This window comes from Lycium barbarum, chromosome 6 (genome assembly GCF_019175385.1).
Source record: "Lycium barbarum isolate Lr01 chromosome 6, ASM1917538v2, whole genome shotgun sequence".
NCBI classification, from domain to species: domain Eukaryota; kingdom Viridiplantae; phylum Streptophyta; class Magnoliopsida; order Solanales; family Solanaceae; genus Lycium; species Lycium barbarum.
In genome coordinates, this window is record NC_083342.1 from 110822639 (window position 1) to 110845953 (window position 23315).

The 23315-nt window shown below is 35.9% G+C and overlaps 1 protein-coding gene across 2 annotated transcripts; it reads right to left on the reverse strand.

Annotated features, from left to right (window-relative positions):
• Positions 1-13946: 13946 nt before the first annotated feature.
• Positions 13947-22061, reverse strand: LOC132645465 (phospholipase A1 PLIP1, chloroplastic). Of its 2 annotated transcripts, XM_060362459.1 has the most exons (8): positions 21766-22061; positions 21450-21557; positions 18776-18873; positions 17504-18236; positions 16149-16676; positions 15542-15601; positions 15003-15419; positions 13947-14835 (listed from the first exon to the last, which is right to left on the reverse strand). In XM_060362459.1, the coding sequence occupies exons 4-8, from the start codon at positions 18191-18193 to the stop codon at positions 14416-14418; spliced, it is 2115 nt and encodes a 704-aa protein (XP_060218442.1). In that variant the 5' UTR covers positions 18194-18236; positions 18776-18873; positions 21450-21557; positions 21766-22061; the 3' UTR covers positions 13947-14415. The 2 variants fall into 2 exon arrangements, with proteins under 2 accessions (XP_060218442.1, XP_060218441.1); XM_060362458.1 differs by lacking the exon at positions 18776-18873.
• Between the last annotated feature and the right edge of the window lie 1254 nt (positions 22062-23315).

A 23315-nucleotide genomic window follows, 5' to 3' on the forward strand; every position in this document is an offset into this window, starting at 1 on the left:
ATGGGCAGACTTGGCATAAGTATGTCGGGTCTGGCATAACTTTAGTAATTCTTTCACAAGTTTATGTCGGGTCCGACATACTTATGGGCAAACTTTTAGTTAAGCCTTGACTAAAAGTCTTTTCCTAGTTATGCCTTATGGGGCAAACATTTAGTTAAGGCATAACTAAAAGTATGCCCCATAAGGTATAACCTTTCCTTAAGACGTAGACTTTGTCTTATAAGGCAAATTTTTAGTTATGCCTTAAGGAAAAGTTTCGCCTTATGGGGCATACTTTTAGGTATGCCTTATGAGGCATACTTTTAGTTGTGCTTTAATTAAAAGTCTGCCCCGTAAGGCATAACTAGGAAAAGACTTTTAGTTAAGGCTTAACTAAAAGTTTGCTCATTAAAAGTTTGCCCATAAGTATGCTGGACCCGGCATAAACTTGTTAAGGAATTACCAAAGTTATGCCGGACCCGGCATACTTATGCCAAGTCTACCAGGCATGAGTATGCCGGGTCCGGCATAACTTTGGTAATTCCTTAACAAGTGTATGTCGGATCTGGCATACACGCGACCCAAACCTTGTCTTGCATTTTTTTTTAAAAAAATTATGGTTGAGCGGGGGTTCGAACCCAGAACCTCATGATTTCTGCGTGAACGCTTAGGGTTGCAACGCGAAGGGCAAAAATTAAAGACCAGCAATATGAGGGGCATAATTTAAAGATCACAAATATGAGGGGCAAAATTTAAAGACCACCAAAAAAGGGCAATCCGCGCAAAAAAAATGTACAGGTTATGCATTTTGGGCCTTCATAATTCAGAGGTGAAACACAGTGCCCTGAGGTGTAGGGCCTTTGCTCTAACCAAACCCTGCTCAATTTCTCTTTTTTCTTGCTTTTTGTTTTTCTTTTTTAAAAAAAAATTAATAACGTTACTTTATAGTTAAGAAAGTGTATTTTCTTCTAATTTCTTGTTCTACACGTACCTCTACCTTGTATTAGTATTAAATCCTAATATACACGTTCGTGATGTGTAATTTGCCTTCGTCTCTTTGTGTACTTCCTTTCTTTTTATAAAAAACATATATTCATCAATTTTCTTATGCAATTGAAAAAATAAATAAAATAATTTTTTTAAAATCGTTCATAAGCAACATGATTTAAATTTGCTAGGAGAAGAAAATTTATGTTGTTAAGGTTGTGTCTTTCATTTGTTACGAAATCGACACATTGGTTTGTCTTCCTCCAAACATGTCTAATCGTGGCCTTATTGATTTTCAACAAAAAACTACAATCTTTAATAATACGCTTAAACAAATGATATTATACGTCATCCTCATTATTAAGCTGGACAACAATTAAGCAATTCGTTGCTACTTCAATTGCTTCATCAAATATGTTCAGATTTCACTTTGTAGCAAAAAATTACTATTTGATGTGCGTTTGTTGATGTTTTGTTGATTTTTACCCCTCCTCCAAACATAATTCTACTTGGTGGCACTAGTTTCTAATGTACATTTAGATGCGATCTTTTTGCCTTCATCTCGTGTTATTTCTTTCTATGTCGTATTTCATTATGTTTAAATTTATGTTAACTTTATATTGAAATTAAACTTTTTGAAATTTTAAAACTATAAACGTGTTTACATATTAAAAGTTTAATTTTGCATAACATATTATTTCATCCGTTTGTTATTTAAAACTTTTTGTGTGTATAAATGAGAGTTGAACCAACAAAAAATGTTGAGAATTGATTCGTTGAACCAACAAAAAATGTTGAGAATTGATTCTATCTGTGGAGATCCATTCAAATGGTCCAAAGTGGTGCCTTGCATTACTTGTTGTGTTGTTCTACCATTGAATCATTACGTGTTCCACTTGTTTTTGTCAATATGTAAGCTAAGGATCGAATAGCGTGTGTTTGTGAACAAACATATAGTTGATATATGATGTGAATTACAAGAACGAGTTATTATCAATGGATGTTGGCTAGTAGGAAAGAATGCTATCATTTTTGAAAACTTTTAATGCCAGATGGTTTTAATTGTTTTAAATTTTAATCTATTTCAACCTTCTCAGCAATAGAAGAAAACAACTATATAATGAGGTAAGTGGTAAACCAACGAATGCATGATAACATGAACAACATTAATTTTGGCCGAAGTGGAAAATTTTATTCAACTGAGTAGAATATCTATAATGTTGTCAGTCCCTTGGACTCTGGAATTGGTCCTCAAAAATATTTCTTACTACACAAAAATAGAAAAACAGTAAAACGACATCTTCTTCTAAGAATCCGCGACTTTTCTAGTACAAAAAAAAAAAGTTAAACCAAACTAATATAAAAAAAAAAAAAAACACATTAATAGTATTCACGCACGAAATTCGTGCGTGAAAGGACTAAACTGCAAAAACGCAGTTTTGAAGGAGCCTGCCACACTTGATTATTTGTGGATGGGTCATTACATCAGCAAAGGTGACTTAGGTGCAGCATTTCAGATTCCAAGGCCACTATATTGCCTCTCTTCTTTTGTATGTTTCCCTATTATACGAATGATTACTTAATTTTATTTTATTATATAATAATTATATTAAACTATTTAGTATAATAAAATATAATTTAACATAATTATTATCACGACCCAACCAGAGTGTCTGACGGGCACCCGATGCTAATCCACCCGGCCACCTCTTATCGTACATTCATATTCACATCTAGGTAGGCCACATGGCCTGCCTTGTCGACTCATATTTTGTATGTAATTTTTTAGCCTCGTCGACTTGTGTATATGGATATGGGCATTGTTGTTGATGATGATATAAATGTGTCATTACCCAATGAGATTAGTATTATTGATGCATAGAAATCATGAGCAGGCCATGTGGCCCACCTAGATGAGAATATGAATGTACGATAAGAGGTGCCCGGGTGGATTAGGGTGCCCGTTATGGCACTCCGATTGGGTCGTGACAATAATTATGTTAAATTATATTTTATTATACTAAATAGTTTAATATAATTATTATATAATAAAATAAAATTAAGTGATCATTCGTATAATTAAGTAACTCGAGTGTAATTGGTTCAAAATTAGAGAATCAAATCCTAATTCGTTGAAATATAACATGTGGCTGGTAGGATCCGGCCGCAGTGTATTGAAAATAGGGAAACATACAAAAGTAGAGAGACAATATAGTGGCCTTGGAACCTGAAATGCTGCACCTAAGTCACCTTTGCTGATGTAATGACCCATCCTCAAATAATCAAGTGTGGAACTAGGATAACTGTTAATGTGTCATATTTTATAGGAATACTATTAATGTTTTTTTTTTTTTTTGGTATTAGTTTGGTTTGACTTTTTTTTTTAGTACTAGAAAAGTCGCGGAACTAGGATAACTGTTCAACGTTCTAAAATCTTCCCTCATCTCTGCTATTGATTGCCCCTGAAGTGTAATTAAACTACGATTTCTCGAACTCTTTCCATGCTATCCCTTTGTATGTTCTGAAATCTCCTCGCGTTGCACTCAATCCCTATATTGTAAACTGAAGCTGAAAATAAGAACTTTAGAATATTTGCTTTTATTCTATTGTTGAGTCGAGGGTCCATCGGAAACAACCTTTGTACCCACAAAGGTAGAGGTAAGGTCTGCGTACATCTTACTCTCTCCAAACTTCACTTGTGAAATTACATTGGGTATGTTGTTGTTGTTGTAGTAGTAGTATTCTATTGTTCTTCACTCATTTGGCCAGCCGCATTCCAACTTGTTATCACCATGTCCTCCCCTATCCACTTCAACAAGGATCTCCATAATTGTTTAGCATATGAATAGTCAAACATTATTCAACAACTTCTGAATAACAGACCCGACACTTTTGTAACCCATTTTTTTTTTTTTGGAACCAAACTAACCCGTTAAAAAAAAAAAAAGAACCAAACTAGGCTTCACGCACAGAATCTGTGCGTGAAAGGGCTAAAGTGTACATTTACACTTTGGTCCTTTCACGCACAGATTCTGTGCGTGAAACCTCTTTCCCCCTACCCCAACCTTTATTCTTTGGAAATCAAACTCAAAATTGAGGTTTTTTTGTACTTTGACCGAAGATTAGTCACGTTTCAAAACACCGGAATATAAATATTTTGTATAAAACTTAATATTTTTTTAGTATACAATAATATCGGCTCATTACATCAAGTATACATATACATTTGGATCGTCGTTTTAGGGGTTGTAAAGTGCTCCGAAGTACGTTTGAAAATTTGTTATATTTAGGTTTAAGTGTCGTATATAGGGTTTTGATTAATCTCTTTTGTTTTACTCCCAAAGCTATGAAAGTACTTTTTTGGTTCAAGAAAGATAGAAAAGAAAAAATTACTCTACTTTGTATTAGGTTTTTTTTTCTTTTTCTTTTATGTCTTTTTTATTTTGTTATTGTATTGTGTAATCCGCACCTTTTGAATATGCAAAAATAAATATAATATTTAAAAATAATTCATCCAATACGAGAGGTTCATAATAATTGAAAAATATTTCATTCCATTAGCAACGAAATACATTATTAAATTACAATAGAGTTAAAAAAAAAATCAAACTCTAGACACTCTTCTACTTCCAGATGTGCTGCCACCACGAGAGTTTTGCCCACATGAACGCTTATCATGCCCAAATTGCTTACATGTCGAGCACTTGCGAGAGTAAGTCTTTTCGCTTAGATCTGAAAAAGAGGGAGCAGTTATCATTTCATCATCTTTTTATTTTTTTCTTTGTTTGAACAGAGTCCATTAACAAAAAGACCAGCAATGGAGTTATTCCACAAAGCAAAAGCAATACGTTTACAAAGTCATCATGACAAGTATTTAACAGCTGATGGAGATGAAGAATCAGTAACACAGGATCGTAACGGTGCTTCAAAAAATGCAAAATGGTTTGTTGAATTTGTGGAAAAAACAGACAATGTTATACGTTTAAAAAGTTGTTATGGAAAGTATCTTACTGCTTCAAATCAACCTTTTCTTTGGTATGACTGGTAGAAAAGTCTTGCAAACTTTACCTCAAAGACTTAATTCCTCAATGAGGAGGTTTTTTTCCAGTTTGTTGTGGTGGTTCGGTAGGGTTTTTGGAGTGGAGCGGGATGGTGGATCGGAAGAAAGGCCGCGGAGGAAGGAGGAGGGTTTTTCCAGTTGTTGTGGTGGTTCGGTAGGGTTTGTGGTTGTGGTGTTTCAGTATATTTCGTTATATTTCAATGTACTGTTTCAGTATATTTCTGTATATTTCAGTGTACTGTTTAAGTATATTTCGCTATATTTCAATGTATTTATAATTTACGAAACAGTTTCTGATACATTTCATTGGATTCCATTGTATATACGCATATTGCAATTTTATATTTCTTAAACAATCAACCATATTTCATTGTATTCCAGTGTATATTTTTCTGTATTTGGAAGTATTTCTAAAAGTTTGGAATGGAGTAATTTGGAGAGAGAAACGTGGGTTGTTATGGAACTTGAGCCGTTTGCGTGATACATGGTTGATTTAATTTAATTTACCATTTAAAATGAAAGAAGATAATATGTTCCATAAATACAGCCTATTTATACTCTGCCAAATTTTGTATTTTCGTGTATTTCAAAAACGCGAAATACAACCGAATATAACAAAACCAGCAAAAAACTTTTGAATGGACTGATTTTAATAGAGAGATGTTAGCTGTAATGGAACCTCATGAGGTTTGCGTGAATCATGGAACCATTAATCCAAATTACCATATAATTTGAAAAAGATTTTTATTGCCATAAATATAGCCTTTTTTTAATTCAACAGCCACACTGTATTCACTGTATTTAAAAAACGCGAGATACAATTGAAATACAGCCAAAAGCAGCTACGAATTGTAAATCTTCAATTTATAGATATAACTTATTAGAAGCTGTTAAAAGGTAGTTATTTGTGTAAGTTTTACCATTTAAGGGAAACTTACATAAATGACTACATTTTGGGAGTTATTTTTGAGGCATAGCTACACTTTAGCTAATTACATTTCGTAGCTATAGAAGACGCGCGCAACAATAGATTGTATATTCAAAATTCGGATTGTATTCAAATTTGGCTGTGTCAGATTTTAATATATTCAAGTTAAATTTCACTGTATTCAAGTCAAATTCCGATGTATTCAAGTTAGATGTATTCAACTAAGTTTAATCCAAGTCAAATGTATTCAACTCAACCGTATTCATTTGTAGCTACTATTACACTGTATTCACTTTATTATATTTAAAATTAGTTGTATACAAAAAAATATCCTTCAAAAAACAAGAAACAAAAATACACCCCAAACACATTTTTGCACTAAAAATTAATGAATACACTCAAATACGGAATACAAGAAATAAAATACACTTCAAACATTGGATCGTATGCTAAGAAATTAATGAATACACTGGATTGTATACTAAAAAACTAATGAATACACTCATAAAAGAAACACTATTTTTCAAATCCGGCACCAGAAAACGACAGGATCTGATATTACCGGCGGCGAGAAAATACCAACCATGCTTGCTGAAAACGACAAAACAACCAGAAAATTAAAAAAATCACCGCCACTTTCACTCCCATCACTGCCGGGTAGATTTGAGCCACAATAACACCATTACACTCCGATCTGAGATATACTCAAAGATCTTAACTTAATTTCTATGAAGAATACGAGCAGCAAGACGAAGAAGATGAAGAAGAAGTAGGGAACGAAGAGTCCTGTTCATACAGAGAGAGCTTAGAGACAGAGGGAAGGGAGAGAGAAGGGAGGGAGGAGAGAGAAAAATGTGGATGCAGGGGTTGCTTTTTTATTTTAACCTATTTGTATGTTTTAGTTATGTAGTGTAATTGATATACACCTTTTAGCTACGAGGCGTAAATAAATTAAAGTATAGCTACTAGATAAAAATAAGGCTCAATGTTAGCTACACCACGTAGATTTCCCTTCATTTAATCCGACCTGGCCCATTTTTATTTTCTTTTCATCATCTTCTCTTTTGTGGCCGGAAAAAAATAATATCTCCGGCGATTCTCTATCTTCTCCTTGACATTCAGGAGAAATATGAGTCATACTTAACAATTCAAAGACTTACCAATAATTAAAATTTTATAAGTCAATAATTTCTAATACCGTTAGTACTCCTATAATTCAGCGAATCAAAGTGTGCTACCAGGATTAATAAGTCTACATTCCATTTTTTTTGCTCGTACTAATTATATTAAATTAGACAGAAATGCTAAAGGAGAATATTGTGTATTATATTTGTGTTGCATTAAATAAGCTCTGGTAATTATTTTGTATCTTAGTCATTCTATAACATCAAACTAACAAAAAATACGGAAATTCTTTGAAAGTTTACCCTTGAGATTCTTTCTTTTCTTTCTGAAAATATAAAATAACATTTTTTTTTGGCAATAAAATGATTTCATTACCAAGTGAAAACAGTTACAGCGCAAATAACGTGAGCTTGGACATTGTCCCAACCTTCAGGATGTTCTTATGCTCATCTATGACTTACTACCCTATGGATACCAATTCAGCTGTTGAAACACACTTGCTAGTCTAGGAAATTTTTGACCTCTAAAGACAATTTCTTGCACCAGGTGCCTGATAAGTATATCTGCTGGCCTTTGTTTACTTTGAAACACCCTTAAGTTCTTTTCCTGCCATATAAAGTAGATGCCAGCACTTAGCACCATTCTGTACACTTCAGCTTGTGCTGATCTTCCTCTATAGTGCCCTGTTGCCCATTATAGTTCATCTTCCCATCGCATAACCTGTCTGTGTATACCCTGCAAATGTAGTAGTCTTTGCCACACCTCTGCTGAAAATTCACACTGGAAAAACAGGTGGTTGACACCCTCATCACATAAGCTGCACAATGGACATGTAGTTGCTACTGTCACACCCCACTTTGCGAGGCTATCCCTTGTGTATATTCTGTTGTGTGCTACTAGTCTCAATAGGAAGATCCACTTTGGTGCACCAACATTGTTACAGACCAACCTCCGCCAAGGTACTTTTTCAACTTGTCCCCTCAGTAACATATACATCTTGCTAATTGAGAATTTTTCCATGGCTAATAATTGAGACATCTGAAGTCCAGCCTGTTGGACATACTTCCCAGCTTTGACAATCTTTTGCATTAACCAGGAAGCTTGTTTGCATTCAACCTCCCATATCTCCCCACTTCCTCTATAGTATGCACAAACCCACTTTACCCAAAGTCTGTCCTTTTTCAAACTTAGGTTCCACAGTTACTTACATATGGCAGCCTTATTCCATATCTCTACGTTGGTGAAATTTATTGCTCCAGCGTTTTGGGATAGCATAGTGTATCCTATGCTAATAATGCCATTTTTTATTCTGCTTTGTCACCTATCCATAGAAACGTTCTGCAAATGGTAACTATCTTCTTAATGACCTTCTTTGGCAACACAAAGACTTGGGGCCAATATGTTTGTATTGAGAACAGTACACTCTTGATCAGCAGTTCCCTCCCTACATAAGATAAGAATCTACTTGTCCAAGAAGTGACTCTACCTAGCATCTTCTCCACTAGTGGTTGACATTGGGCAATGGACAGTCTTTTAGAACTCAATGGAATACCTAGGTATCTGAATGGCAACTCCCCTTTATGGAATCCTAGTATTGCTAGGATTTGTTCTTGTTGGACTGGATGCACCCCACCAAAGTATATAACACTCTTTGATGCATTTGCTATTAAGCCAGAAGCTGCTGAGAATTCTAGGAAGCTTTCATACATCAGTCTCACTGTTTTTGTGTCCCCTTTGCAAAATAGTAGTAGGTCATCTGCAAAGCCTAGCTGGGTAATTTTTGTTTTAGCACACTTGGGGTGGTACTTAAAATCGGGGTTCCTTGTGACTCTCTTTAGTAGTCTACTCAGGTATTCCATAACAAGCACAAAGAGGAAAGGGGATATGGGGTCCCCTTGCCTCAGTCCTCTTTTTGCCACAAAAGGGTTTGACGGTTTTCCATTGATGGTGATTGAGTATGATACTGTAGTAAGGAATAACATTATCAGTTTGGTGAACTTTGCTGGAAACTGTAACCCTTGAAGCATTTGCTCTATAAATACCCATTCCACAGGATCATAGGCATTTGTATATCTATCTTGATCATGCACCTAGCAGAAATCCCCTTCCTTCCTTAGCCTTTCACTAGTTCATGACTTAGGATTACATTGTCAATAATAACCCTCCCTGGTACAAAAGCTGTTTGGCTTTGATCAACCAAACTGTTCATTACTGTATGTAGTCTATTGGTAATCACTTTGGATATGACTTTGTCTAGTACTGTGCAACATGATATGGGCCTGATGTCTTTGATTGTCAGTGGGTTTTTGATTTTGGGGATAAGTGTTACAACTGTGCAGTTGATTGGTTTATAGAGTTCATCCATGCTGAAGAATCTCAGGACTGTATTTGTTATATCCTGCTCCACTACCTTTCAACTTTTCTTAAAGAAAAGTGCATTGTATCCATCATAGCCAGGTGCATTGTGATCATCTATACCCATGAGTGCATCCTTGACCTCCCCACTGATAACAGGTTGCATAAGTTATAGTTGATGTTCCCTTTGTAGCATATGGCCTTCAGCTAATACCTCTTCCTGAATTACTGGCAATTGAGCTGCTGAGGACCCCAACAGTTGCTTATAGAACCCTATGATCTCTGTTTCTGTATCTTTTTCATTTTGGACAGTGGCTCCTGTCAGGGTGTTTAGCTGTCTGATTTGATTTTGTGCAACTCTGCCTTTCATGCAAGCAAAGAAGTATGCATTGTTAGAGTCACCCAGTTGTAACCATCTAACTCTAAACTATTGTCTCAATATGATTTCTTCAATGGTTGCCCATTTCTCCAGTTGTTGTCTCAACTCTCTTTCTCCCTCAGTCATCATAGCCAGGATGGTTGGGTCCCTCATTTGTATTTGGACTGCAGCCAGTTCATGCCTGTACTTTTGCACATTGTCATTCACTTTTGAGTATTCTCTACTGTTTGGGAGCTTCAATTATTGCTTAAATTTCTTCAACTTATACCAGATATGTTGCATTCCCATTCTTCTACCACCATATGCCCATGTCTGTTGTATAATCCCCAAGAAGTCAGGGTGATCAACCAAGTGGTTGAAAAACTTAAAAGGCCTAGGTCCTATTATTGGATTATCTGTAATTTCCATTGCCAATAGGGAGTGATCAGAGCAATGGGGGTCTAGTGCAACAGCTTCCAAGTGAGTGTAGTTTTTCCTCCACTCTCTATTCACTAGGACCTAATCTATCTTGCTCAAAGTATGATTATTAGACCAGGTGTATCTTCTGCCTGATGTTTTCAATTCAGTAATTCCATTGTTTAATAAATAAGCATTGAAGTCAGCTACCTCAAATTCCTTTATTGGATTGCCATACATTCTGTCATCTATTTCCCTTACTGTATTGAAATCCCCTAGGATGACCCAAGGGCCCTGTTGCCTGCTATCAATATCCCTTATTGCATCCTATAATGGTCTTCTATCTGCATGACCCAAGGGCCCTGTTGCCTGCTATCAATATCCCTTATTGCATCCTATAATGGTCTTCTATCTGCTATGGTATGCAAGCCATACACAAATGTCACATGAAATTCCATCTGTATACCATGAAGCATAACTTTCCCATGAATAAATTGGTTTTGGATATCTATGGGTTGAAACCTCAGCCAATTTGTGTCCCATAGGATCCATAATCTACTCTTCCCAGTACCATCATATTTCCAGCAAGCATCCCAGCCTGGTGCTATTTTGTTTTTAATTCTACTAGCATGTGCTTCAGCAATTTTATGTTCTAATATAGCTATCATACCTACATTATTTTGCTTAATAAACTTCACTAACTCAGTCTGCTTGTAGACTTTATTGAGACCCCTAATATTCCAGGCTATCATCTTCATTGGGAAATAATAGGATCATGAGGTCTTACCACTGTGCCATTCTGACCACTTTGTCTCTGTTGGAGCACCCTCTGAGTATTTCTCTGTTGCATTGGAGGGAATTCTAATGGGCTGAATACATATGCAGTCACAATCCCTTGTTGCTGGTCATTTTGCACCAGTTTGTTTGGTGCCTTGGTATTCCCCATCTGAGCTTTTGGAGCAAGATTATTCTCCTGCTGGTTATTGGAGCTTGCAGCACCCTGTTGGTTGGGTTCTGCATTTCTTTTTTGCCAACGTTTAACATTTTTTGCACCATGCTCATGTCTCCTAGTAGGTGCTTTAGGCTCCTCTTCCACTACAACCTTGTCAGCAGGTGCTTTAGGTTTGCATACATGACCCACTTGCAAACATGTTGGGCAATATGTTGGCTTCCCTCATACGTGACAGGCTGCTCAAACATTTTCCCATTCGGATCTTGTAGCTTTAATGTATTTGGCAGAGGTTTTGTGATGTCCATCTTAACTAGTGGACGTGCATACGAAATCCTCTCCATACTGGTTGTGCAAGCATCTGCATAAACAGGTTTACCCGAGGTGCTTCCTATTCGACTCAGACATTTTGGGTTCCAATAGCTAAGAGGAAGCCCATGTAGTTTGATCCATAGAGGAATCATCCTGAGCACCACCTTGATCAAGTCGAATTCAGCCTCCCAACCCTTCATGATTACAGGTTTATTAAACATCATATGCGGACCATCATATAGTACTTCATCTCTATCCTCAATGCATTCGAACTTGAGTAGGAAGTAGCCATCGTTGTGATAATACACTTTGGGTGCAGTTATGTGATTCCAAGTTGTGGAAATATATCTCACTACTGCAGCTTTTGTAGGAGAACTACCAACTACCTAGAAAATCAAGGCATTCTGCCAAATTGCTACCTCTTTGTCCACATCTTAATATTGATCTTAATAATCACTATGTTATGAAAGATCCATAAAGAGTTAAAATATATTAGTGATTAATATATCGAATAGTTAATATTCTCTATGTCACAATTTATGTGACACACTTTTCTTTTTAGTCTGTCGCAAGAAGAATGTTACATTTCTATATTGAAAAATAATTAAACTTTATGGGATAATTTATAATCACAAAAATATCTAGAACTTGTTTTTTTTTTTTCTAAATTTCGTACCTAATGCAATGGTGTCATATAAATAGAAACGGAGAAATTTGGGGTCCCTTTAGAATAGTATGGAGTGGAATTGTGGCGTGTGAGTGTTAGCACAGTGCATGGAATCTTACAGCCGGCAATACTTTCAAGTGATCATCACTGGTACAAATAAATAACCTCTACCATCAGTCTTCCTTTATTCAAAATCAAAACCCTAACTAGCTATCTCATTTGAGCTTATTGTGGCATGGATGGTCCATACAAACCCCCAAAATTAAAAATTAAATTTCCGGAATTTGATCTTGATAACCTAAGGTGTTGGATAAGGCGATGTAACAGTTTCTTCAAACTCTGTCAAATCCCAGACCATCTTAAAATGTCCTACGTTTCACTTCACATTAAAGGTAAAGCTGAATACTGGTACCAATGTTACGTTTCTGATCAAATTACTTGGGACAAGTTCTGTGTTGACATTTGTAAACGCTTTGGTGTTGAACCAATGGACAAATTTAGAAGCATGGAACAGAGTGAAGATATGGGTGTTGAAGAATATGTAGAAAGGTTTGAGAAGGTTATGTGTGATATGGTTTCTGCTTATCCTCATTTAGAGGAGAAGTTCTATGTATCGTGTTTTATTGCTGGTTTGAAGACTGAGATTAAGCATTCTGTGGATATGCATTGTCCTATCACTCTTATTGATGCCTTTTACTTAGCTAATCTACAGGAAAAATACCTTACAGCTTTGTATAAAGAAGAAGAAGAAGAAGAAGAAGAAGAGGTAAAGGAAGATCATGGGCATGTGTTACGCTTTACGGATTAGGGATATTCTTGTTTTAGTGAACAAAATCTTATAAGTTCAGTATCGTTTATGAGGGTTAAGATGAAAACTTTCCAAATAGTCAGTTTCCAGGCTTGGTTAGCTTTACTTTGTTGTAATAGGTGATACGCCTTTTAAAATTTGTGTTAAATCAAATACAGTATGACTGTTGGTGGACAACTAATTTCTTGTTCAGCTTATCCAGGACATGACCTTAGATAGTCTGGCTTACCTTTTGATACTAGTAATTCGTAGCATTACTCCTGTAGTTTCTTGCCCTTTTATCTCTGTTACTATCTTATGTTTCTTGTACTTCGATTATCGTATTATTATGTTGTAGTTGCTGTTAAGAATGCTTTGTCACTTGAGCCGAGGGTCTATTGGAAATAGTCTCTCTACCTCCCAAGGTAGGGGTAAGGTCTGCGTACACTCTACCCTCCCCAGACCCCACTTGTGAGATTACACAAGGTATGTTGATGTTGTTATTATTTTGGCTGCTGGTGTAGTTTATCTTTTGATAGGTGAGGGAAATCATTAATGAAGCAACAAGAAGGTAACTATACATGCGCAAGTTGTATGTAGGCTGCCAGTATAGTTCTCAATCAAACAGGGAGTGACAATTGAGAGACAGAGAGCATTGCTTCTTAAAGAACTGCCTTTGTTTGCGGATACTTAACATCTTTGAGCAGAGAGTTTAGTTTATGCATCAGCTAGAATCCATTTTCTCCAATCACCACTTCACCTTTCGAATCTGTTGGTCCACTTTTACACTCTTGAAAAGTTTACTCTTTTAATTTCTGAAAGGAGGAGTGTGGGTTTCTATAACACGTCTGTGCTTTATATGGATGCAGTGTCCGTATCGGGTACTTGACACAATTTTGAGCAATGTAGGACAACTTAGTATAGCTTCTTGGTTATGATGATGAGAGCGTTATGAACTTTTCGGTCTGGTACTGTGTCGATGATGGAGATAAGCTTTCGAAATCTAAACACTAGTTTTCAAGTAAGACTTCACAACTCACAAGTTGACATTTTAATTTACACTATAAACAACTATCTCCATGATACAATTACTTGACAATGTGTTTTGACTGGGTAGACTATATACAAGATGATATAACTTAACAACTCTTAGAAACATTTCCTGTATTTCCTCTTATGATTTATGTCGTTACTATATCTATTCTCCTTTCCCCACAGTATGGCCACTAACACGATGCACTTAGATATTGCAGCACCAACAGTAGTCCCACCAAGGCTCCTTCGCTTATGTGCTTTCCCGATATGTCTTCATATAATAGGCTGAAACATCTCTCCCTCGTATAGTTCCATCAAAATCATAGGTTTGTAGGATAACTTGGAGGCTCTAATTGGCTGGAAGAATTCTCAAATGAAGTTGAGCTCTTGTAATGGATTTGTAATTTGGCAGCAAGAGAAGGCTCAAGGAAAGGGGTATGAATTCTCGGTAGGAAATCAAACGCCTGACATTATTTCCTTTCTTAATATTCCTCTGGTTTCTATGTCACGCTCATGGCTCCATGCGTGTGGAGATTGTGAAGCCAATAATGGCCAAATCAGGCTCCTCTGTTTTCTTACTCTCCGGACAAGTAGCTTAGTGCGTTGCCTTATAATGCTGTTCACAGCCTTCAGATAATTGCTCGAGTCATGATCCCTGAGAATTGTACCACCAGAACCATATGCCGTAGGGTCACTTAGAATTTCTAATGGGTGTGGAGAATTCAGAAAGGCTCTGAAAGCTCTCCTAGTAAATGCACAATGGGTGGTATCTAAGGAATAAAGACCACTGCCTGGAGGAAGCAAAGGGTGAGGGACAGATGTCTTCTCATCAGGCTGGATGATGAATATCTTTCCCATTGGAGAGTATAACAGTTTCTGCCAGAATAAGCACACGTACCAGGGTGTGTTAGATTGTTACACAAAGCTAGAAGTAAATTCTTAGTTGTAAAACTCAGTTCTTCTATGTATTGGATGGGGTTTGAATTTTGAAATAGCTTCAAAATTTTAAAATATAAAAACCATGTAAGGGAGAGTGTACTCACATTCTTATTCAGACAAGGATGGGATCTGAATGTACTGTTTAAACGTTTGAGGACTTGGGCCACATGGTTTGGGTAGTTGCATGAAAATGCCCTTGGAACAATGTCTCTATGCATCATCACACACTGCACATGATTCTCATCCAAACCCAAATCATTGAGTACCTTTTGACCACCACAGAACACAAATGGTGATCCAAAAGTGACAACTGGTAGAAGAGAGGATGGCTTGACGACCTTCCGAGTTAGCAGCATTAAGTTGACCAGAAGTGAGAGGCTTCCTCCTAGAGAGTGGCCAGTAAATTGAAACTTGGCCTTGTTGCCAAACCTCTGCAGATGCTCCACTATCTCTGGCATGAATTGGTCATATATTCCTTTTGCAGCTTCATAAATTCCTCGATGAACCAACACATCCATTTCCTGTGACAAGGAAATTATTTGTTGCTGATTCAGTTCATCGTCTCCATAACTATAAAGACGAGATTATAGAGAGTCACTTCCCTTCATCAAAAAGATTATAGAGAGCCACTTCTGATACCTACCTCAAATTTGCTGGGTTCAAAGAAGAGATTTGCCTGCCATGATGCCAATGAGTCTGATCCCTGCAGTTCACACATGGATAACTTGTCAATCTGGATGGAAGTGAATAATCCCCGCCTGTTCCATTTTATATGGCGCTCTTCCTTTCTAAACCATCCCAGAAAGAATGACACCTTTCTATAGTTGAAAAACTGTAGACTTTCACTCTTAATATGACATGTTTTTATAATCATTGGAAGGTCATGTCATGTTTAAGACCACATGTTCTGAAACTCTTTCTTTTTTTCTTAAACTTAGCGGTAAGTCAAACACCGCCATATAAAATGAAACGGAGGAAGTACTTTTCTATTCAATGTCCCACTTTGATTGCCTATCCAATTATTTATTTGAGCTTTGCTGTTTCCTGATGATTTTTCATCTCTCTTTGAGCCAGGGGTCTTATCAGAAACAACCTCTCTACCTGTCAAAAGGTAGAGGAAAGGTCAGCGTACACTCTACCCTCCCCAGACCCCACCTGATGGGATAATACTGGGTATGTTGTTGTTGTTGCTGTTTCCTACACTTCTTCATGTATGCTTGTTTGTCGTCAAGTTTAATAGAAACGATTACCTGAATAACAAAAGTACGAGTATATGTGGATAAGTCATCACAAATAAACCATTCACAAGGTGAGGATTGAAGTGATTGAAGGTCCATCGCTGCCTCCAGCTTTTGTTTCTCATCAGCTGCAACCATTGTTGTCATTGTTGATGCAGCTACATATGCCGCCATCTCTGACTTGTATACTCTTTGGGAAGAATTGTCTTGTTCATCTGCTGAGCACCTTTTGTTGCCTTTCAAGGTCGCATCATCAACTGCCAATTTGGACTCACTGCCAAGCGATAACAGGCCCTTAGCACGGGAGTGGACATAAGATGCTGCAGAAGCTGCTATATCATAAGCAACAGATGGCCGAGGTAGATGCTTATGCTCGGTTTCCTCTGTTTTATCTGAATTAAGCATTGACTTATCTGATAATGGCACTGGAATACGAATTGACTCCTTGTTGAACTTGGCTTTGATAGCCATAGCTTCTGCCTTTTTCTCTAAGGAAGATGTTATGAAGTCCAGTCCATAGCATCTTTCTAAATCCTTGGCCTGCATATTGGAGGAATGATTTTCACTTATTAGACTTGCTGAGGACTATTGAAATAAATAATAACTAGTAATCATGCCACGAGCAGGGAGAATTACCTCAAATGCAATTGTAGATTGAGACTGACCTATAGGGGTGATTGTTCTAGGCCCCTCTTGGTTAAATGTCTATTTACTGAAGTACAGGCGTACAGCTACCGTAACCTTATTTACGATCACCTAAGACAGGTGTTTAGGACCGCACTGGAGGACTTTATTGAGCAAAGGATATGGCTTCCTTGGGAAATATACTTAACCTGTTTTACACAGGATAATTGGCTATCATGGTGTACAAAAATAGGATTAGCAATCAGACTTTCAGGTTTCGTTTAGTTGGGCTGCCATGTTGATTTGTTTTGCCGACTAGGTTAATGTGGACTTAAGGCGTCTCTTCCAGAGAAAATCTTCTAGCCTTGGAAATGAAAGCTAAGTACCAAAAACCGTTTAACTATTTAGCCCAGATAATGCTCTGTGAAAACGAAAAGCAAAATGAAAGATGGATGTAAAGCCCAGCAGCTTTCTGTCGTTCAGGTGATGTCATTTTTTTTTTTTTTTGCACAGAAAGGAATAGAATTTTTTTTAAGAAGTAGAAAAACATTCACAAATGCGCAAAAGAAAAGGGTGACAGGCACACTGATGATAAGTAGCTTCTCTTCATCAGTTTGTTTCGTTTTCAAACATTTGGCGAGTGGGAGGACACATGGAAGGTAAAGTTGAAAACTAGATTATGAGCAAAATATGAGTAGAGAAATAACATAAGCCTTATGCATGTCCTGGATAAGTGAACAAACCTTGATCTCGGGAATAACATAAGCCATGTTGCATAAGAAAGCCAGCTGAGAGAAAAGCTTGGACTCTGACCAGGAGACTCTCCTTAACAAACCGGAGAAGGATTCTCTATCAATGTTCACCTCGTCTGCTGCATCATTGTCATCATCATAATCTATTTCACAACCTTCCTCCTCAGAGTCTTCACCACTATTTTCTATGTTGTCTTCAAGTATCTCTGCATCGTCCTCCTTCTGTTTCTCTATCCAATTTCTCCTTAGTTCCACGAGCCTTCGAATCCAATTGGACCTTCTTGTCTCTTCCTCAGCCTCCATCCCATTGTTGTCACGATCGTGATCATGATCAGGATCATGGCCAGTCTCGAAGATAACGCCCTCTATGTTAATATCCTCACTGGTCTCACTATCAAACAAGAATGACCGAAGAGAATCAGGGAGGAATGAACTTGACAACTGAAGTTTAAAGGGGCCTCCTGTAGAACGACTACTCTTCAATTTCGGCTGTGTTTCCAAACTCTGGATACGATTTGCACGACAGCTCAGGTGGTTGTCGGAATAGCATCTTCTCATTTGAGCCTTCTCACGACTCCCTTTGCTCGAAAATGACCTCCGAAAGTTGTCTTGCTCCATCCACGAATCTTTAGAGCTTTTGGTCACAGGAGAGTTTATTATGGATACACAACTGCACGCCATGATTGCCAAGAGACTTGATCACTTCTTGTGGCGAACCTAGAATCTACACATTAAAAGAAGAAATCAAGATGAGAATAAGAAGGATTCTTGGAGGGTTGCTGAGTTAAAACAGTAAATGACCTGGGTCTTATAAAGAAGCTATTCATGACAAAAGTATGCTTTGTGCACAACGAGGACATAAAGGATGATTCCCTTTAACAACCGCAAAGCACAAATTGAAGTACTTTGAAAATGACATAGTTTATCCTAATGTAGCTCGCCTATTCTATCAAAGGGATATGGGCATAACAGTAATTAAATTGGACCTATAATAAGAGAGTGATAGATTTTTGGAGTTCAACACTGTAATCGATGTTCTTTTTTTGGATTTTACAATCTTTTCATAATCCTAAACCAAAATTTGACTTAGATCTCCAAGGATATATGAGTCTTTTAAGTTTGCTCTAGTTTATGTCAGGAATTAGGATACCTTGGGAAAATTAGAAGGTTTAATATTTAGCTATTGATGTCGCTGTTGCGTCATGCATGTGGAAACTACATTTTCCTTCTCAAGTTCACACGAAAAAGTAACTAAGTACGTACCTTGTTAAACAACAAATATTTGTCCTGAGCTATGAATTTGACAAAACAAGCATTTTGTTGTTGATTTCAATGTGGAATCCTCAGAATAACGTTCTCAACTAAGACAGTCAGTATATATGCGTCCGTCACAATTAAGAATGTCCAAGAAGATGAAAAGAGGATCAGTATTAAACTTCAGGTTTGGAAACAAATTAGAGCTCCATTTTTTCATGAAAAGAACGATGAAAGGGGAATTTTATATACTAGGTGCTGGATCAGTCTAAGGAGAAAAAATGGGCATGGAGGGTGAGGGATGTTGGAATAAATCTTAGTACTATTCCTAGATTGTAGCACATGCTTTAGTCGTTCTAACAAACTAATTAATTTGTTACAAAATATTTGACTTTCTAAAAACAAAAAGTCATTTATTAATCTCTTTTCATATTTACCCTTAATTATTTTAATACGTAGAGTATTACTTAAGATACTTAAAGAAATATAAATGACAATCTAGGGAAATAATCTTATGATTAATTCCATATAATGTCCTTAGGGTACATAATAAGACTGTTTATTCGTCGGTTCGGTTTTAAAGGTTATTGATTCGGTAATATCGGTTATCAGTTTATAGATATGCGAAACAGTTATAGAATCGTTAAAATATCGGTTACACAATTCAATTATCGATTTAAACATACTGGACGGAATATTAAATGACACAAAGCTCAAGTTCATTTTTATCACGATGCAGCACATGATTTAATGTAACAGCCCATGAAAACCATTTAATGAGAGGATGACAAAAAGTGGTGGTTCGATGAGAAACTAGAAATTGGGTATGGGAACATATGTCATTCCTAATTTCAACTCCTTCATTGACCATATTGTTTATCAAATTCATATGCATACTCGGAGTTATCGTCTATGGTTAAGTGCTACGGTTTATTGGTCCATAAGTTTCCTGCCACCTTAATTATTTTATAGTAATAAATATGTTCACATTAGAACTGGAAACTTCTATGCTAATACTAGTAATACTACGAATATACTCTCTTTGCCCATCATAAATGAACACTGCAAACTGCAACGTGGTGGCAACTTAAAAGGAGGGTCCTTAATAAAGAACACCTAGTGTCAAAATGAACTTGGCTAATTAACTGATAGTTTCTCTATTGTCTTTTACTTGTCCAATTTGTATCTTATACTTCTTTTAAAAGGTAGTATTGGTTAAGTGTTTATTTAACTATATTTTCTTATTAACTATGCTTTAGAAATTTAAATCTGATTACTAATATTCTAATAAATTTAAAACATCTATTTACTGATAAAGGTAAAATTAAAAATAATTAATTCTCTCTTAATTTGTTAAAATAAGCCAATAAAAATCAATATTTAAAAGAGTCATTTCTTGCTACTTCTCACAAACCCATACTTCTAGCTTAATTTATCTTGGTTAGCAATCCCTAGTTTTCTTTGTCTCTCTTCATTATTACCGTTCAATCAAGAAAACTTGCCAACTCGTTTTTTGTTTTTCTTTTCGTCCGACTTATTTGTACTGAAACATTATTTGTGTTGATTTTTGTTATAAGTCTCTTTATTATGGCACTTTAAATAACCTTGCAGCTTGCAATTATGGTTGTAGTTCAACTACTTGAGGAAATACCGAAATAACGCTTATTAATGCTTCAAAAGTAGGTTCTACTCCAGCCATATAATTATGATTTTCCTTTCTTTTGTTGCTTTTTTAAGAAAAAATAAAATAAAAAGGAAAATAATGTACTTTTAAATAAATCAAATTATATAGAGTTTAAGGGTGTGCGTGGAACGAAGGAAAATGTTTATCATGGTAGAAAACATTTTCTAGGAAAGTAAGTGGATTTTTATTTATTTTTTTGAGTTCGGTATGTAAACAAAAAAATATTTCTATATAATCTAGAAAAATATTATGGAAGGTGGGGGATGTGGGCTACGGGATTAGGGGTGAAAATGAGGTTTTGTTGAAGGGTGGGAAGGACACAATGCGAGAAAGTCATGTTACTCATTTTTAACTTATTTTTCCAAAAAATTATTAAAAAAATTAACTAATCGAACCTGAAAAAATTGAAACTCCGTACTGAACGCACCCTAACTAACATAAAGCGCATTAAAAAGAGCTGTCATTTGCGTTATACGTCATTATTGAAGTGAACATCTACTAGCGAACTATAGCAGCATTTAAGAACAACTCCATCAACATTTACTCCAAATATTGACCACAAAGAACAGACTAAAGAAATAACATCCAATCTGTTGTCATTTCTGAACAATTCGATATACCAGTCAATATTGAAAAATATGACAATTTAATATATCAGTCAATGTTGAGAAATCATATTTTTACTCTCTCCGCTTACTTTTACTTGTCAGGGTTCTATTCTCGAAAATCAAATTATATGGACTTTGACCAACATTCTAAGGTATAGTAATATTAATATGTGAAAGTTCCAACATATAGGAGTAGTATTTGTAGTCTAGTTCTCGAACATCTAAGTTTTAGTTTTAAAATATTCAATTAATCTAATTCAATTTAGCTACGAAAATTAGTCAAATTGACTTTCGAGAAATGAAATGTGACAAGTAAAAATGAACGGAGGGAGTATTCGCAGTAAAAAAAATATTAAAGATACTATGAAGCAAAAAACAAATAAACAATTACCTGGAATTCCCAGTCGGATCAAATCAGATTCAAGTATTTCGATCAGAACAGAGTAACAATGTTATGCATAAATCGAATCATCACGTTGAACTCCAAATGTAAATGCTTCTGCAAAAAAGGAAAAAATTAGTACATTTCCAGCTCAAATGAATGTGGTGAGAATTAAATCCAAGAATCTACCACAAAGAACTAACAAAAGAAAGAACAGATTTTTTCACATATCCAAAAATTAAATACACCAGCCAATGTTGTAATTTGAAGCAAATGAAAAAAGAGCAAGGTAGAAGTAGAAGCAATAAATAAATGATTTACTTACAATGTTGATACGTCTCTCCAGAACTCCGATTGAAAACATAAATTAAATCTCCAATCACTTCTGTCTACCGGCTAATCTTGAAGAAATTGGTTCACTCTCGTCCAGCAGAAATGCCAAACTTGTCAATGTTAGTGTGATACTAAACGCAACTCTTAAGGTTTAAAGAGCTTTTTTGATGTGAAAGTATAAAACTTAGGTAGGTGCAGAGAAAGGTGATGAAATTGTTTGGTACATTTTCATGTGCTGAGAAAGCACACGAAGAACCAAGATCTTCACTTTCTCTGCTAAGAGTTTGTGGTATTTACAGGGTATTATATAAGGTGGGCATTGGCAGGGTGGAATAACAAAAACCAGCCTAAGGGAATCTTGTCACGTGGTAATTGAGTCTCTCTTGCCCTTTAAGAATCTTCACCTCCACTTGACATTTTTAACCTTGGTATTAACTCCAATTTCTCATATTTAATTACAATTTTTCTAAAGTGTATTTCTTTTGTTTAATAACAAATCTGTAATTTAAAAGAGTGAATTAGTTGAATTATTAATCGTCGCTACACTAAAACTTATCAATAAATTGAGGAGGAGAGTGAATACGTTTTTCAAAAGGTGCAGGTTAATATAGTAATCACATATTTTAGCTAAAACGGATTTGAGACGACCAAAAACTTAAATGTTTGTATAACTTCAAATTTTTATGTGTTTAATATTCATCTGCAACTTTTTCCGTGAAAAAAGCCCATTTTAGTCTATGGAGGAAGCTTTATATGGTTTCTTGTTCATCGAGCTCGTGACATTCAACCTTTTAACAAGCAAAATTTCTTTTTTATCATAAAGAGAAAGTTCAACATTTATATATGCTCGTGATTGGTAATTTTTTCTATACACAAGTTTCTTTACAATGACGAAAAATCAAAGTCACATTGTATTAATACAAGGGACATACTTACGTCGATCTTATACATAATTAAATTAAGGTAAGAGTTGGAACTTTTTTCATAGATACATTCTAATCGCTCCGAAAAAGGAAATATCCATATTGTCCATTGTTACTGTCCTTATAATGAGGGGTTTATGTCTATATTCAACCTACATCATCTTTGGAGAGATCCCAATAGGAATATAATATACTCTATACTTTTAGCTTCAACCTATATATTGGAGATTCAAATTAAATCAAGTTTAGCAAAGTGATCGAATACTATAGATCCAAGAAAAAATAACAAAAATAGAAAGGGGCATTTTAGTCAGGAAACAAGATATGACAGATGAGAGATAGTATTGATAAAAGGACATAGTAAGGGCAGTTCAGTCAATAAGGTATTAATTAAAGTGGGCGCCAAATGTGCGGTTGCATGCAGCGGAATACGGGTGTCTCCGTATTAAAGTTTGCTTATTCCACAAAGACTTTTTTCTCAAACAAAAAACAAACAAAAGAAGCAAAACCACTTACACTTATAACTTACTTTGTCTATCATAGAAACCATGCAAACTCTCCCATGAAAACGTGTGACCCCCATTTGGATGTTTTTGAACTAACTGGACGCCAAATCCTC

Bases quoted from the DNA above. Each gene is read 5' to 3' on its own strand.
- LOC132645465 (XM_060362458.1), bottom strand. From the start codon at position 18,193: ATGGCGTGCAGTTGTGTATCCATAATAAACTCTCCTGTGACCAAAAGC. The intron at 16,677-17,503 runs GTTTGTTCACTT...TCCAATATGCAG, and splicing joins ATGTTATTCCCGAGATCAAG to GCCAAGGATTTAGAAAGATG. The intron at 15,602-16,148 runs GTAATCGTTTCT...TGTGAACTGCAG, and splicing joins CTCGTACTTTTGTTATTCAG to GGATCAGACTCATTGGCATC.